This window comes from Anser brachyrhynchus (genome assembly GCF_964034855.1).
Source record: "Anser brachyrhynchus genome assembly, chromosome: 15".
In the NCBI taxonomy this organism is placed as follows: domain Eukaryota; kingdom Metazoa; phylum Chordata; class Aves; order Anseriformes; family Anatidae; genus Anser; species Anser brachyrhynchus.
This window is the reverse complement of record NC_137733.1, coordinates 231,034-247,185: the sequence shown is the minus strand read 5'-3', so window position 1 is coordinate 247,185 and position 16,152 is coordinate 231,034. Positions and strand designations below refer to the sequence as shown.

The 16,152-nt window shown below is 38.6% G+C and overlaps 1 protein-coding gene across 5 annotated transcripts in view; it reads right to left on the bottom strand.

Moving 5' to 3' along the window:
- Positions 1 to 16,152, bottom strand: part of MRTFB (myocardin related transcription factor B) — an 88,427-nt gene that overhangs the window by 50,261 nt on the left and 22,014 nt on the right. For 3 of the 5 annotated variants that reach the window (XM_080556929.1, XM_080556932.1, XM_080556930.1), the window contains exon 3: positions 15,837 to 16,054. In XM_080556929.1, coding sequence (XP_080413055.1) covers positions 15,837 to 15,990 — 154 coding nt within the window. In that variant the 5' untranslated portion in view covers positions 15,991 to 16,054. Of the gene's footprint in view, positions 1 to 326; positions 6,906 to 15,836; positions 16,055 to 16,152 lie in introns of those variants that run through there. The other 2 variants (XM_080556933.1, XM_080556931.1) reach the window with 2 other exon arrangements.

Sequence of the window (16,152 nt, the reverse complement as noted above, 5' to 3'; positions counted from 1 at the left end):
TTGTTTCATTGTATTTATTTCAACAGTGCCATTTTGAAGCATTTTGTGCAATATTTACAGAAAATTTCAGTCCTTCACGAATTTAGCACTACATTTTACTCTGAAGAGAGTAATCACTCATTTTTCTTCATACAATTTCTATCAAGCTATTACCAGCATTATTTTAACAGTCTCAGGTAATTTCTAAATTTAGCTTTTAGAGGGTAAACAATACCTAATTTGATGAACAAAAATACTTCTTGACATACAGTACGACACCGCAAATACTTGAACTGAATATGCACAGTACTTCTGCATTTCCCGTCCCCAAGCAGCAAGTGACTAACCTTCCTTGAGACTTTTCTGGCTGTTCACCTCCAGGCATTCCTTCTCCTTCAATGGCTTAACATCTCCTGCAGGTAAAATCTCGGAAAAGCCCTGTTGCTGCTTCTTGGAGCTATCAATCATGATGAGAATCCTTTAGAATGGCAACATCCAGCATAGGAAAAAATACTAATAAGTCACCAAGCAGTACACTGCTGCCCCAAATGCTGCTTCCAGTTTCTTTCTCCTAACAAATGAGCAATTGCATCTTCCCACAGGCGAAAGCAGCCATCATCCTTCACTTTCGAGGTTGACCTGCAATATGCTCGGTCTGCTTTGGAGCCTGTAACTCCCTCAGACACCAGGCACAGAGCATGTGAAGCACAACTCCCAAATCCCCACCTCTCTTCCCAGACAACCACTCCCCCTTTTCCTTTAGTTATGTTTGCTTCCTCTGCACATTCGTGTTTCAATATGCAGCTTGATGGTCAATCATCTGACAAAGAATGAGTCAAGCAGTTAAAAATAAATCCAGCAGTTGCTGAAGGAGCAGCATTTGCTGATACCTAAGACAAACTAATGCTGAGGACTGTGTCCCTTCCCCCGCTTCTCTGCACGCTGCTGTAGGCAGCAGAAATACTTGATCTTTGCCTGACTGGCACATTCATTTCTTAAGTTTCATGAGTAAACAAAGCTGCCTATTAGCATTTGAAAAAATTATGTTGAGGAACCTCCTCCCTGCTACCCCCCGCCTTGTTTCAGAGATTTATCTAGCAGACCTAAGTGGGAAAAGCCATTCATGGTTCCCATGTGCTTCCTTGCAATTTAAGAGAGATTCCATTCCTTTTTGTACATATTGAAAAAACAAGTATTTTATTATTTTCCTTTCTGTATTACAGTTACACTTCTCATTGTTCCCAGCAGTTTTAGGAATATTACCTTGCACAGCTTCTGATCTGCCATTCTCTCCAGCATTTTACATTCATCTCACACGAGTCATTAATTTCAATGTCAATCAGGAAGGTTTGGAGAAAGGGATCTCCCTCAAATTACCTGGCATGAGCTGTACAGGAACAGAAGACTAGAAGACTAACTCACATTTCACTTACCTAGAGCAAATAAACTATACATCATTTTAAATAGTCACAGTATGTCAAAATTAACTACAGCAGATGCATTTTCCCTTCCCTTTGGCCTAAAAACATCATTATACAGACTTTCCATATCCCTACTTTATATTTTAAATCCTTCAGCATGAAATTATGAAGGCCATCTCCACTCAGAAAACACGTTTCGCTCTTACGGCATCAGATTTGAACAGATCGACATGCAACAACAAACTCCTGACTCAGAACTGGAGACTAGAGAAAAGTCATTTTGCCTCTTCGGATCTTTCTGCAAGACTAGCATCATTCAACACAAAGGAGTGCAAAGGTTCTTCGCCTGATCAGTGAACTCCCAGGCACTTGTGGTGGGGCTGCACAACAAGTAGCACCACTTGAAAGTCTCTCTTCCACTACCTTCCTGCTGCTGGGAGGAGGAATGCCAGAACTGCTCCCATCTGTGAGCTTACAGGCAAAAGAAAAATTCCTGCAGCATAAATGATTTGAGGCAGCTTTCCCAGCCTAAAGATTTGTTGTTTGCACATTGCGTATTTAAAATTTATCAGCTTAAATTACAGTTTGCTTAAATACTAATTATAGGCAATTCCCATACATCTACTTTTGCAGTGATTTTTCTCAAACACAAGAAGAAAAATTACCACGGAAGAACTCATCATAAATCAAATGAACTTCCTCACTGCCTCCAGCCAAATATTAAGCAAATATTAAACAAAACTACTGTTGAGAAACTCCACATATCCAGAAAATAAATTCCAAGCAAAATAAAAAAATTAGGGCTCAGGTTTTGGTCACTTTTTTCTTTTCAAATTCTTGTAGTGGATTCTCAACATGTAAGTTGGTTTTAATGCAAAAATTTAGTGGAAATTTGCTTTGTTGGCAAAAGGAAAGAAAATACTACATGCAAAAGTGAGTGTAGGAAAAAGATTCAAGAAAGCTGCTGACAAATGGCTGGCAATAGCATGGTGAGTAAGATGACCATGAGGCAAAGGCAAATAAATGCCTTTCTCAGGCACATGAAATACTGGGTTTCAAAGGAAAATATGCAACAGCTAACAGCTTTATTCATAGTTACTCTTCAAAGCAACAGAAGTATGGGAGTTAAAGTGCCATCTTTCACATTCCACACAATTTGTATTATTACACTAGACTGCCAGTCGCATCTTTTCTTAGTGTTGCATTAACAAGTTTGTCATTTTCCAATACTGAAAATTACAAACTGAGAAAAATTGAAACAAAAGTATCTTAATGTCCAGTAGTTAAAAAGTGTAGTATGTGTGCAGACTTTCTTTGAATTCTACATTTAGGACTTAAATCATTAGGCATATTTTAAAGATTGTTCACAGCACTTCTGTGTTTATACACATTTTAATGAAATTGTAATATTTAAATTAAATCTGTTGCAATTTTGCTGCTGTAAATATAACCGTCTAGTTAATCTAAAGGTTTCTTTCTAGAATGCAAATAAGTACTGTGTTTTGGTTTTTTTTTTGGCCTTGGGAAAAAAAAAAAGCTAGCCCTCACTAATAGTTGAGTACAAACTGAATTTTAAAAAATATTAAGGGACAATCACTTTTCATCCAATCAAAAACTAAAAGATTTCCTTAAGAGCAGGATATTCCACAGTGCTATCAGCCAAGCCCAGTACTTGAAAAATGTCTCTCTTGCATTAGGTTAATAAAGGAAAGACCCTACTACTGCAAGTAAAGCTGGACACGGATCCATTGGAATCTGACTTGGAAAACAGTTGAGCTGATAAACAAATGTCTTAATTTAAAGCCCTTCCCTGCCATTTTTATTCATATTGAATGGCACTTTACTCCAGCATTTAAAATTTTATTCAATGGCAAAGTACAGACTTCACAAGCAGAAGTGGGGTCGTTCTGCTTCTCTACCACAAGTATGTTTTGTTATTTTTAGTAATACCATGTTACCTGAGAGGAGTGAGTCACACTGCTCTCGAGAAAAGAAACAATACAATCTAATCTACAGTTTGACAGAAATGTTAAATCTTTTTTTTTTTTTTTAAACTGAATTTTCCCAGTTGAACAGCATTTGAAGAACTATTTAAGTGTCTTCTGCAATTTTAAGAGAGTACCTCTCACCTCAAGACTTTGCGGTAGAATCCGTTAAGCAAGAAGTATCGATACCACAGCTGCTAAAGATTTTGGGAGGGTTATCTTGTATAGGAGACGAACCTCCTCAAACAGCAGAGGAAAAAAATAAGCAGAACAAATGAAGTGAATCCACAAATTTAAAAGGTTCTATCTGAAAGAGGTTGGTCACATTAAAAATAAATATATATATAGGACTGTGCCACTTGATAATAATACTTTTGTTGAAATCCTAGTAAATTTCAGAGTTCAGAGAATGGAGGATTCACCCACTCTCTCTTTGTAAGGTCAGTGTTTATTTTCCAACATCACCTGTTTCTTACAAAACAGACTTACGAGTCTTACCAATGAAAAGTTACAAAAAGGAAACATAATTAGGCTGTTTTATTAAATATTCACTGAATAACACAACTACCAAATGAAATGCTATATATCTGTTTAAAATTGTCAAATGTCATTTAGTCCTACTATATACCAAAGAACATTTAAGAAGTGATGAAGGTGATAGAGGTTTCCCATTCATTCTATTAGAAAGACTCAACCTGCACAACTGCAGAGAAAGACGTTTTGGAGGACATGTTAGTAGACTGCAGATTTACACAGTAGCAATACATTTAAAAAATCTATTCCTATGGCTATAGTCTAACCCCAGATCAGGTACAGATGCAAGTCATTTTTATAGTTGTACAGATCAGTGCAGGGGCAGACATCAAGATGAAGCTAGACCATTTTTTCCCTGTGTGTTTGCAAGTGGCAGGGGTTTAGTGCAGAAAATTCCTGGCTTACAGAGAGATATAGAAATCTTGAGGCTAAGTAAATATGAAATCTGAGTAAATAAAATAAAAAAGATTCACAGGCTGGATCTCCATGGTACAGTACAGTGCAAAGACACACAGATTATCTCTGAAAAACATCTTACGTGGATACACATCTTATGTGTTGTGTTTTATACAGCACAATAGAAACTGTGAAAGCTTGAGCAGACTAGAGGGAACAAATGTTAAAGTGGCAGAAGAAGAATAATCTGCTAACAATAGAAAAGAGTGAAGGAGAAAGAATGACTGGAAGGAAAAAGGTAACTAGACACTTCATGATACCTTTGTATCTCAGGGAATCTCATATGAGCAATAACATTAAAAAAAAGCGAAGCAGTTTTGCTTGGAAGAACTACTACTATTCCCTGTACGTGCTGTATTTTAAGTAAAAAAAACACAGTTTTAATTCGCATCAAGTTGATTTGTGTTCATGTACATTAGAGAGTCTAATTAGATGATTTCCACAGGTCCATCTCAACCTTATTATTTTGTATTATTGTATTATTATAACTTAGGACAATATCCAACTTCTTGAGTACGAAAGAACTAAAGACTCATATAGGACCAGTGGATTGTGTCCCAAAAACAATCTACTCTTTGTCTGCAGGATGGACATACCACAAACTGTTACTGCTCTATGATACTCCCTTCATTTCCCATTTTGATTTTTAAATCATTGCAGATGGCATTTATTTTTTATTTTTTAAAAATTTCTTCATTACATTGTCATCTGCTAAAGTGACTACTACTTGCAATATTTATTGTGTTCTATATGCAAGTGGTAACCCAGCATTTAAGAATAATGCAAAAGTGTAGTATCATTCAAAAGCCAAATTACAACTTTGCCGCTGCCAAAGGAGATGTTTCCAACTTCTCTCCATTTCTCCTTCTCCCTCCTCTCTGTCCATGTTCCACCCCCAGCTCTAACCACACAATCATCTTGCCTCCTTTGTACTGGCTCTGGTCTAATCTCACAGTAACCCAGTTCAAATAGTTGGCCTGCCAAAAAACAAAACCAAAAAACACATTCATTTTCTTGCTAGGAAATTATGCCATTAAGCAGTTGCATTGGCTAATCCTGTAACTGGATGTACACAGGAGCCAATAAAAGAAATGCACTGAACAAATAAGGAGTGGAAAAGAAGGTAAGATTGGGGACCTCCACTTTTTGTGAAACTATCAACTGTTTTTAAGTGTCATTTCAAATGACCATCCTCAGATTTCAGTAACAGCAGTAAGGTAGCTTCAAGCTAAATGAGTACTAACACAGATTTTCTTCTGTACTTACATTTCAATAGCCAAAACCCTTTTTCAAATAGCTAAATTTTCACCTCATCCTTCTGCTGCTGACTGTGCTTAAATACAGAATGTTCTGTAATATCTGAAAGAGAACGACTCATTTCCAAAGTAAACGTTGAGTGTATAACCTCTCTGATCTAAACATGTACCTGTTTCCAAAGAAATATTTTCAGCAGTACAAATAGCTGGATCGCGCTGAGGATCATACAAAAATCATAACGAGCTAGAAATAAAACTGTGGCTAAAACACCAGTTTCTATCAAACACCAAAACACAACCATCTCTTACAGCTAAAAGATAATCGTAAGCCATGTGTATTGTATCTATCAATTGCAGGTTTAAACTGGGGTACAAATAACATCAGTGGATCAAAAATGGAAGCTGAAGTAAAAGATACATGAGGTGCTTTTTGTTTTGATATAGAATATATCTCTTGGAATTTGCGTTATATTCAGAGGGTAGAAGTACCTCTCCTTTTAATTTCAATTTAAGTTGTATATATTGCATATAAGTGGGTGAAATGAAGAATAAAGGCTTCAGAATGGAATGTCTCTGTCAGTTAAACGAAAACCAAGCAACACCTAATTTAATAACAATGTATTGCATAGTGTTTTCATACACGCCTGTTTGTTTTTAATGTAAGCAAAGTGGTATTGTTTCTTCCCATCCTCCTGCAACACAGACTTTCAAGTGCTCTACCAACCTTCAGCCTATAGAAAAATCATTATTTAGAAAGAGGAATTGCCTGCTTGAGGTTCTCCAAAATCACAAGGTACAGGAGGAAACAATGCAGCTACACCAGGCTCCCCACAGTGCCTGCCTGCCTGCCACTCGGCATAGCCCTGGTACCTTTTTATGCATCAGTGGCCTGGTGAGCCAAGCACTAACAGTGTGCAACTTTAACCTCGTTAAACAAATAACTAAGCAACAACTGCTTTAAAAGTACATTCCAAGTCATCACATCGTATGGAATTCATTGCTCTGCAATCAGATGGAAAACCCAATACAGATGAATTTAAACTCCAGACAAATAAATAAATAAGAGCAGAGGTAGGCATTTAAGCTGTTTCACTACCATGAGATTTTGAAGTGGACAAAAAAAAAATTAATGTTGTCAGTGTTCACTGTCTAAATGAAAGATTCCCCACCATTTTGCACCCATGTATATGCATCTAGATAAATACATATATAAAAGTATATATGTAAAAAATACATAAAAATACATAAAAATACATAAAAATACATAAAAATACATAAAAATACATAAAAATACATAAAAATACATAAAAATACATAAAAATACATAAAAATACATAAAAATACATAAAAATACATAAAAATACATAAACTATTTTTAGATAAATACTATTTATATGCAGTTTTAACTGCACATATACACATCTAACAGCATATAAATTTATACACCTATATAAAAGTATATTATACATAACTTTTTAAGGCCAGTATTCGGTCACCCACCATGCCATCTATGATTTGCTAAGAGCTCATATAATAAATTCTGCACATCACGTACCAGTTTGTTTGCACCACCTTACCATCTTGTAGTGGCTGTATCACAAGCTAACATTTCAATGATAACATAGGCAGCTAGGATTTAGCTCTAGCAATTTAAAATAATTATACAGTGGAATTTAAAATTAACATTCATTTCTAGCTATGCATGTAGTTATCCACAAGGAATTTTTTCAGGGGAAAAAAAAGTCAGAATAAGTCAGTTTGATCAAGAGATCTCTTTAAAAGAAAGCATACTTTCCATATCTCCTGTAATCAGTCAAATGCCAAGCCCTCTAAAAGGATTTTTTTCATATATACCAGATGCCTTAAATAGAGTCAGTCACAGGTCATGTCTCCCATCTTAATCTCTTCACAATAAGCAGACAATTAAAATAAAAATCTATAAATCAAGCTAAAATGACAGAATGTTTGTTTAGAAGTTTACCAAATGGAATGACCCTGCTGGAATTCTTTCATGTAGCCTGTGAAAATGTCAGAATATATTCCATTTAAGAGGTCACAGTCCCAAGAGAGCTCTGAGTTTTGGCCTGTATGTCTTTTCACATGCTTTAACATTTGAAAATTGTTCCTTGTAGACACTGACTGATGCCCTGGGAATGCTAGGATTGTGGGAATTGGCAGTACCAATGACAAAGACAGACTTACTGAGAAATGAGTACCTACTCATTTTGCTCTCTCATCTTATAACAGATAAGACAACATTCAAATTTTATGGGGGGAGGGGGAAGGCAAAAGAATCCTCACGAAGTCATTTGTTCTTTCTGCTGACACCATGCCTTAAAACAAACAAACAAACAAACAGACGAACATATATTAATTAAAACATCGTGTGTTCTTACAATGGATTCTTTAGTAGAATATTTGTACTGGATGTTCTGTGGACTATTAAAACTTAAAGGAGAGAGAAATCACAGAACAGCTGAGATCTTGAGATCATCTAATCCAACCTCCCTGTTCTAGCAGGGTCAGCTGAAACAGGTTGCTCAGATCTGTGCCCACTCAGGTTTTCACGGATCCTACAACCTCCCTGGGCAACCATTCTTCATTTATAACTTACTCTATACATCTATATGGTACATACTATATACAGAAGTATACACGTATGCACACACAACCTACGGTATTACATATATACACCTCTAGAGTGTACTTTCATAAATTGTATACTTCTTTATCTAGGTTTGTCTTTTTACAATACACTTCATTTTTTTTGTTGTTGTTGTTGTTTACTTTCTTTGCAGGAGGGCTTTGCTGTTAATCACATCTGTATGCTGTTTTCCAGATCTCATTGCTTACAGCTTAGTGACTGTGAAACTTTAAATTTAAGGTGACATTTCCAATTATTTTCTGTGCCACTCTATTACTTTAATCAGAACTAAGTTTTCCATTTGTTGTTCCCACTATCCATTTTTCTCTGCTTTTGTCTCTCCAAACTGTCTCAAGAAAGTAACTTCTATGCACATTAGCCTACTCTGTACCATTAGGAGAGAAAAAAACATGCCTAATCAGAGAACTTAAAGTGGGAAAAACTGACGTAGATGAACACAAGGAGAATATCCCAAATTTGCCCTGATTCCCTAGCATCAAATTTGCAGGTTGAAATCTATTAAGTGCAGAGAGGATTAAGAATTTGTTCAGAAGCCGTAAAGCTATTCAAGAACGTATGATACCAGTGCTACTTAATGAGGGAGTGAAAGATAAGAGATAACAGGAAAAACAGTATGCCCACAACTCTTCTAGATGCCAGAAAATTTCCCCTGGTGCATCAAGTTTATCTAAACAATATCATTAGGTTAAGTGCAACACAGATTTCATTTAGTTATTTTGAGAACTGTCTGTATCGCAGCTGGCTCCATGGATCTTTTAGGACTACACAATACACACCACTTGGATTTTTTTTTTTTTTTTATTATCTTCACAGTAATTCACTACAGTTCCCCCAATTCCTATAGGAGATATAGTGGCCTATAGGAAGCTGTCATTCTCATCTGACTCAATACCTTAAGGTCTTGGTTCCTGAATGTTCCTGTTCTTATGCAGCCTAAGGCACTAATTTCATAAGACTAATTTCTTTTAATAGGGATTTTTCCAGTCTTGCCTTTTAAAGATGTTCAATGTCCCTCAAGGTTTTTTTCCTGACAAACCATCCAACATTCTTATCTCTTCACAATTAGCTCAATTCTCCTGTAAAACATTAGCTGCTGGCCATTAAAGATTAATGCACAAGATCTAGCAGACAGCCACGGTAGACACATCACAATTTCTTCTACCCTCCTCCAGCACAAACGGGACAATTCGACACAGAACCGAAGGCAACCTTGTATGTAGCTAATCTGAGAAGCAGACACCCATGAGCAACATGGGGCAGAACTCTTTTGCCACACAATGCAAAGGACAGAGCATGTGCACACACACAATCTGTTTACAGCCAAGACCAAGAGCTGAAGTGGGCGGATAAAGTGGTAAAGGACAGTCAATGGCCTGTATAGGATCCAACCAATTACCCATTTTACAAGAACATAACCGAGCACTCATCTGCAGATACTGACTGCACAGAAGTAACTTACTGTCTCTCTTTCAGAAACCAGTAGCCATTGTCACATGAAGGCAATTCTGGCACAATGGGATAGGTTAGGAAGCCACTGGAAAGCCAAGATAGTTTGCTATTGAAGGCAGAAGCTAGAAACTTTTGACTCTGCTGGTAACCTTCAAACAACTCTGATTGCACAGCTCCTGACAGTAAGACCTTCACACCTACCTCTCCCAGCCCAAATGGCATGCTCACCAGTGCTGGGAAAGTACTAATTCAGCACGCAGAAGGCTTTGCTCTGGCAGTACTGCTTTTCTTTGATGGTATCCGCATGTGCGATCCCTTCCCACCCTTTGGCTCTGGAACAGCAGTTTGGAAGGCTGCATGCAGCACCATCCCCATCCACCCTCCTGCTGTCAGCAGCAGACAACCTGTTCTTCCCTCCCTTGCCACCTCCTGGCTCTCAGACAGAAGCTTGTGAAAGTGCGGTACAGTACGTGGGCAGCACATTGTTCTGACTAGTACTTCAGCTGTGCCATGCTGCCTGCCTGCCTGCTACTTTTGTCATTCTTCCTCCACTGCAGTCCAGCTACACAACACCTAGTCATCATTTTTCTTCCTCTCGCTCCCAAAGAGCCTCATCTGTGTCACTTTTCTCCTCTCCCAGCCGCTGGCCTTCCTAACAACATAGCAGCCTGACACAGATGAGTCCTTCCAGCTTCAAGCACAGGTGAACTGTACACAATCAAGTATCCTGCAGGCAGGAATGCAAACCAGGAGCCTCTTAAGACTACGGCACTCTGCTTCCCAATCTCCATTTACGTGAGCAGTCCAACTGCTATGCCACAGCCATGGACTATATGCCAGTGGCTGCTGTTAAGACTGCCAGAATTACAGGTATATCTTCAGTGTCCAATCACCAGGGATGAAAATCAGAAGCACTGAAAAGATAACTTTTGCTGCTTTCTGACAAGTTGAACAAGAACTGGCTTCCAGAGGACAGGCATGATAATTCACTGCAATCAACTGAGAACAAATTTACACAATCAATGTGTTGTGTGTATTGACTAATTATCCAGAAATAGATGCGGACTAATGAGAAGCTCAAATTTAATCAGCAATTCAGTATTCCCCACAGCTGTCAACCTGAAAACAGTTGGTCAAATTAAAAGGGAAATGTTAAAATTTTGGCAGTCTAGAAGACCACCATGTAACATCCTAGAAAGGTGATTCTTTGTTATTACACACAAACACATACACTGAGTTGTTATTACAGATCAATACATACAATGTTTTATAAACAGTTTGTTGTTCTAATCCCCCAAAATTAAAGTAAATGTTTGCTTTAGTGATGACTCCGTTAAAGTATTTCAGCCCTGCAATAAAACCTTTTACCTAGCAAATCAACTTGAAAACTCTTATTACTTGCCTTACAATTAGAATATGAAACGTTAATCAGTTAATATTTCTCTTTCAGAGTCTTTTTGTAATGGAATGAATTAAATTTGAGAGGACAAGAATATTTTGCTGCTCTTTTCTCTCCCTCACACTCTCCGAAGAATTTACCCCTTTGTCTTTATTCAGGGAGTAAACTCCTGCATTTAGTAAATGGCTGGAGAAGTTTAAGATGCTCTTTCCCTCCAACTGCTTGTCATTGGTCCTCTACTGGAAGGTACCACCTCTTCAACAGAGCTGGCAGAGCACGTAAATGTTTCTTTGTCAACTCAAAGGACAACAGTTCCTGTGGAGGTTAATCTGCACCATGAGATTTTGAACTAAAAAATATTGAGCTATGCTCACCTGAACCATAATGCTAGTTTTGCTGTATGACTGATTGCTGGAGACAGACTGGGCAGGGGAAGGGAAGTAAACTGTAAAAAAAAGAATGAAGTAGTATCATCTCAAACTCACCAGGCATGTGCCTGCAATTTCATTGCATGTTTCTGTTACCCTTCTATAATTGCCTCCATGTAAAACCAAACCAAACCATAAACCTCACACACCTGTAGTGTCAATGACAAAGCCTGAAATGCAGTTTCTGTACTGACTTGGGGAAGTCAGCTTAACACTATGCAGAACAACACTAGAATAATTCAGCCTTCTACTGGACTACTGCCAAAAGTCTCCCTCAAGTAAACAAAGTTTAAAGGATGACTACCGAAGCTCACAGTAATTATAATGCTTCCTGCATAAAATTATTCAACAACAAAAAACTTATATATTCCATATTTTTCTATTGAATGCCATTGTATTTTTGTGTGCTGAAGTCTCATATACTTACAGACTTTATAAAATACTGACATGTTAAAATACTCCAGAAGAAATCCAATTTTGGATTTTCTTCTTGTCCAAACAGATAGTAAGTATTGAAGCTACTTTTAGTATGAATACATCAAATTCACATTTTACTTCTATGATTTTTCTCTTGACTTTCACCATTTCTACCGAATTTTAGTCTGGATTCTCCTGTGAATCAAAATGACTAAATTTGAAATTACAGGTGAACAACAGTTTGGGTGCTCTGGAGGATCACAGAGCCCACAACTCCGACTGCTCTTTTAAGAAAATAATCTGAACACAAAATAGATATTTCTTCCAGAAACACAATCAGTATAAAGTCAGATATAGTCAGCTCTTCCCCATAAGGACAGGAAAAGTATTGGGATGCTCCTCTAAGTACACTTCAGAATTTACTGAAAGAGTATTCTCTGTGGCAGGATGCTTAAACAGTATTAGAAAGATCCATACAACTGAAAAGGATAGGAAATTGCACCGGTGCCCATCAAACACTTGTTTATTGTATCTACCAGACTGTATTCCTCCAAAAAACATGCTCCAACACTATGAATTCTGTCCCTTCTGCAGTTCTATTTCTTGAGCTTTTTCTTTTTTAAAAATCAATAAGCTTATGCTTACAACTGTCTTGAAAACAATTTTGAACCAGATGACTTAGTGTTCTAAAAAGACCTCGATGATGTGAGGCCATGGCCCATTACATGAACTTTCTACAATTAAACTTTGTCAGAGAGGACATTAAAATCTTTGTGGGTGGCCTGATACTTACTCCAGACAAATGCCCAAAAGGATCCTAAGTAATAAGAAGAATTGTGATAAATAACGATGGCTAACTGTTCTTAAGTCAACTGGCACAGACGAATGAAAGGCAGCTTCTCAAAATCTTCATCCTCCCCCCCTACACTTTATTTATGAAAATCTCTGCTCTTATTTCCACAAGCCAAGCATTAGAATCTCTTGCTGCTGCCATTTCTTTGGAAAATAAACAATTAGCAGCTTTTATTTGAAGACAACGCAAAACCTACCTATAAGTTATTTCACTAATTCATGAAAGAAAGAAAAGAAACAACTGTCTGATATGGAAGAACTAAAAATTAAATACTCAACAACAAACATGGTTAAGTTTAGGAGTTGATGCTGCACACCTCGTTTTACTGCTTGTTTGACAATTTATTTGTATTCCTAAAAGCAGAAAGGTAACAGAAGAATGAAATTAAGTGAACAGGGTAAATATATAATTAACACACTCATAGCAAGGTTGCTCATTAAAGAAATTTAGAAGCTAACGATCTTAGAAGGCGTTTTTGCTTTTAAATTTAGTGAAATCTTGTATTACTAGCCTTCAGAAAATGCAAGGTTTGACTTCAGAGTCAACATACACACCTGAGTCATCCATTTCAATTTTACAGGCAATTAAAAAAAATAAACAAATTTCCCAGGGGTATAATTACAAACAGGGAATGCATAAACCCACTACATTCTCTTCTTCATGAGGTTTATGAGTTAAGTGTTGGCATGTTTAGTCTCATTATGGAATAGCTTTCTTTAAATATGTATTTGTGGTGCTTCCTTGACAAAATGGTAAAAGATTATGAGCTATCTTGTGAGCTTTTGGTACAGAAAAACAGGTTATCAGTTGGACATCAAATAATAAGGGCTTTAAACTAGATAGGGCTTTAAACTTGAGTCGAAGGGGAAAGGAGATAAAACCAGGCACGCCGGTGATGAGCTAAGGGATGGTGCGCTAGAATCAGAGGGACCGTGTGCTAGTGAGGTCCTTTGGTCGGCTACACAAGGTGCTGCGTGTAGGGAGGTGCATTTGAAGTGCTTCTACACAAACGCACGCAGAATGAGGAATAAAATGGATGAGCTGGAAGTCTTGGCCCAGTCCCACATCTATGACATCATCGGCGTAAGCGAAACCTGGTGGGATGAGTCCTGTGGCTGGTGTGTTGCAATAGATGGTGACAGGCTCTTCAGGAGGGACAGGCAGGGTAGGCGAGGTGGCGGGGTGGCGATGTATGTGAAGAATGGGCTGGACTGTGTGGAACTTCAAGTCGGCGATGGCAAAGCTGAGAGCCTCTGGGTAAGGATTAAGGGACAAACAAATAAAGGGGATGTCATTGTGGAAGTCTATTACAGACCACCTGGCCAGGACGACAATGCTGATGAATTATTCTTTGCAAAACTAAGAGATGCCTCGAGATCAACTCCCCTTGTCCTTATGGGGGATTTCAACTTGCCAGACATCAACTGGGATCACCACACGGCTGACACTAGCAAGTCCAGGAGGTTCATAAAGCACCTCGATGATAACTTCTTGGTGCAGGTGCTAAGGGAGCCAGCTAGGAAAGGCGCCCTCTTAGATCTGTTGCTAGAGAACAGAGAGGGTCTTGTGGGAGACGTGGCAATTGGCGGCCGTCTCGGTCATAGTGACCATGAACTGGTTGAGTTTAGAATTTATGGTGACAGAAGGAAACTGCCACCAAAACTTCAGCCCTGGATATGGGGAAAGCAGACTTCAGGCTGCTCAGGGAACTAGTCAGCAAGGTCCCCTGGGAAACTGCTTTTGAAGGCATTGGTGTGCATCAGTGCTGGCCCATCTTTAAGCACTGCCTCCTAAAAGCACAAGATCAGACGATTCCAAAATATCGGAAGTCAGGCAAGCAGGGCAGAAGGCCGGCCTGGCTGACCAGGGATCTTCTACTGGAGCTTAGGCAAAAAAAGAAAGTGTACGGCTGCTGGAAGGAGGGTCAGGCAACAAGGAAGGAACACAGGGATGCTGTTCGTGTTTGTAGGGAGAAAATTCGTGTGGCCAAAGCCCAACTAGAGTTGAAGCTGGCCATGTCTGTGGGAGACAATAAAAAAGGTTTTTTTTAGATATGTGAACAGAAAAAGGAGAACCAAAGAAAACATAGGTCCGCTACTTGATGGGGAAGGTCTCCTCACAGACAATGACACAGGCAAAGCAGAGACGTTTAATACCTTCTTCGCCTCTGTCTTCAACACCGATGATGGACTTCGGGACCCAGGGGGCCCTGAGCTGGAGGACCATGACGGTGGGAATGACAAACTCCCAACCGACCCTGAACGTGTGCGGGATTGGCTGCTCCACCTGGATCCATACAAGTCCATGGGTCCGGATGGGATTCACCCCAGGGTGCTTAAAGAGCTGGCTGATGTCATCGCGGGACCTCTCTCAATTATTTTTCAACGATCTTGGGAATCTGGAGAGGTCCCAGTAGACTGGAAGCTGGCAAATGTTGTGCCAGTTTTCAAGAAGGGTAAGAAAGAAGACACTAGCAATTCCAGGGCTGTCAGTCTCATGTCAGTGCCTGGTAAAACTATGGAGAAGATGATCCTTGAGGTTATTGAAGCGCACCTGGGGGACGATGCAGTCATTGGTCCCAGCCAACATGGGTTCATGAGGGGTTTATTTATCTTTATTATTTTTGCAGAAAAATCTGTTCTTGCTAATTTTCCCTTTTTGTCTGGTATTAACACAACTCCTTTCAAAAATATCCTATTAATACGTCTCTTATATACTATCTGTGGCTTAAAAAATATTTAAAAATATAAACCTCTCTATTCTATAGGCCTCAGCAAAGTACTCCAGTTGGAGTTTTAAGGTCATGACAGGTGAAGCTGATCAGGACAGATTTTATAGCAAGCAATCACTGTAGCACTTTACATAATGTGGATTGGGAAAAGCAAGTGAAGGCAGTCAGTAACATTATTTGAAGAAAGCAAACAAACTACGTTATTCCCATTGCATACATTTAAGCACCCCTGAGTAAAGGAGAACAGTCACTTTTGCACTCACCATTCTTCCGTTCGTTGAGGGGAGGTAAGTACTGACTGGACTGCAAGGAGAGTTCCTTGAACTCATGTGCAACTGCTTCACTGTGAGGACTAGGAGCAAGCCGGGTTAGGGAGCCAGAGTCGTCCTCGGCATCCGCTGTCCCCAGGTGATCCATTGTGTTAAAATCGGCTGGACACAGGGAGAGCAAGTGGTCTCAATCACGCTACAGTTGATAAAAACTAATGAAAAAAAAATCATGTAGAAATGTTACTGCTGGCTTCTGGTCAGTTTCTCTGCACACAAAATTCTACTTTAAAATGATAAACTATCTAAAATT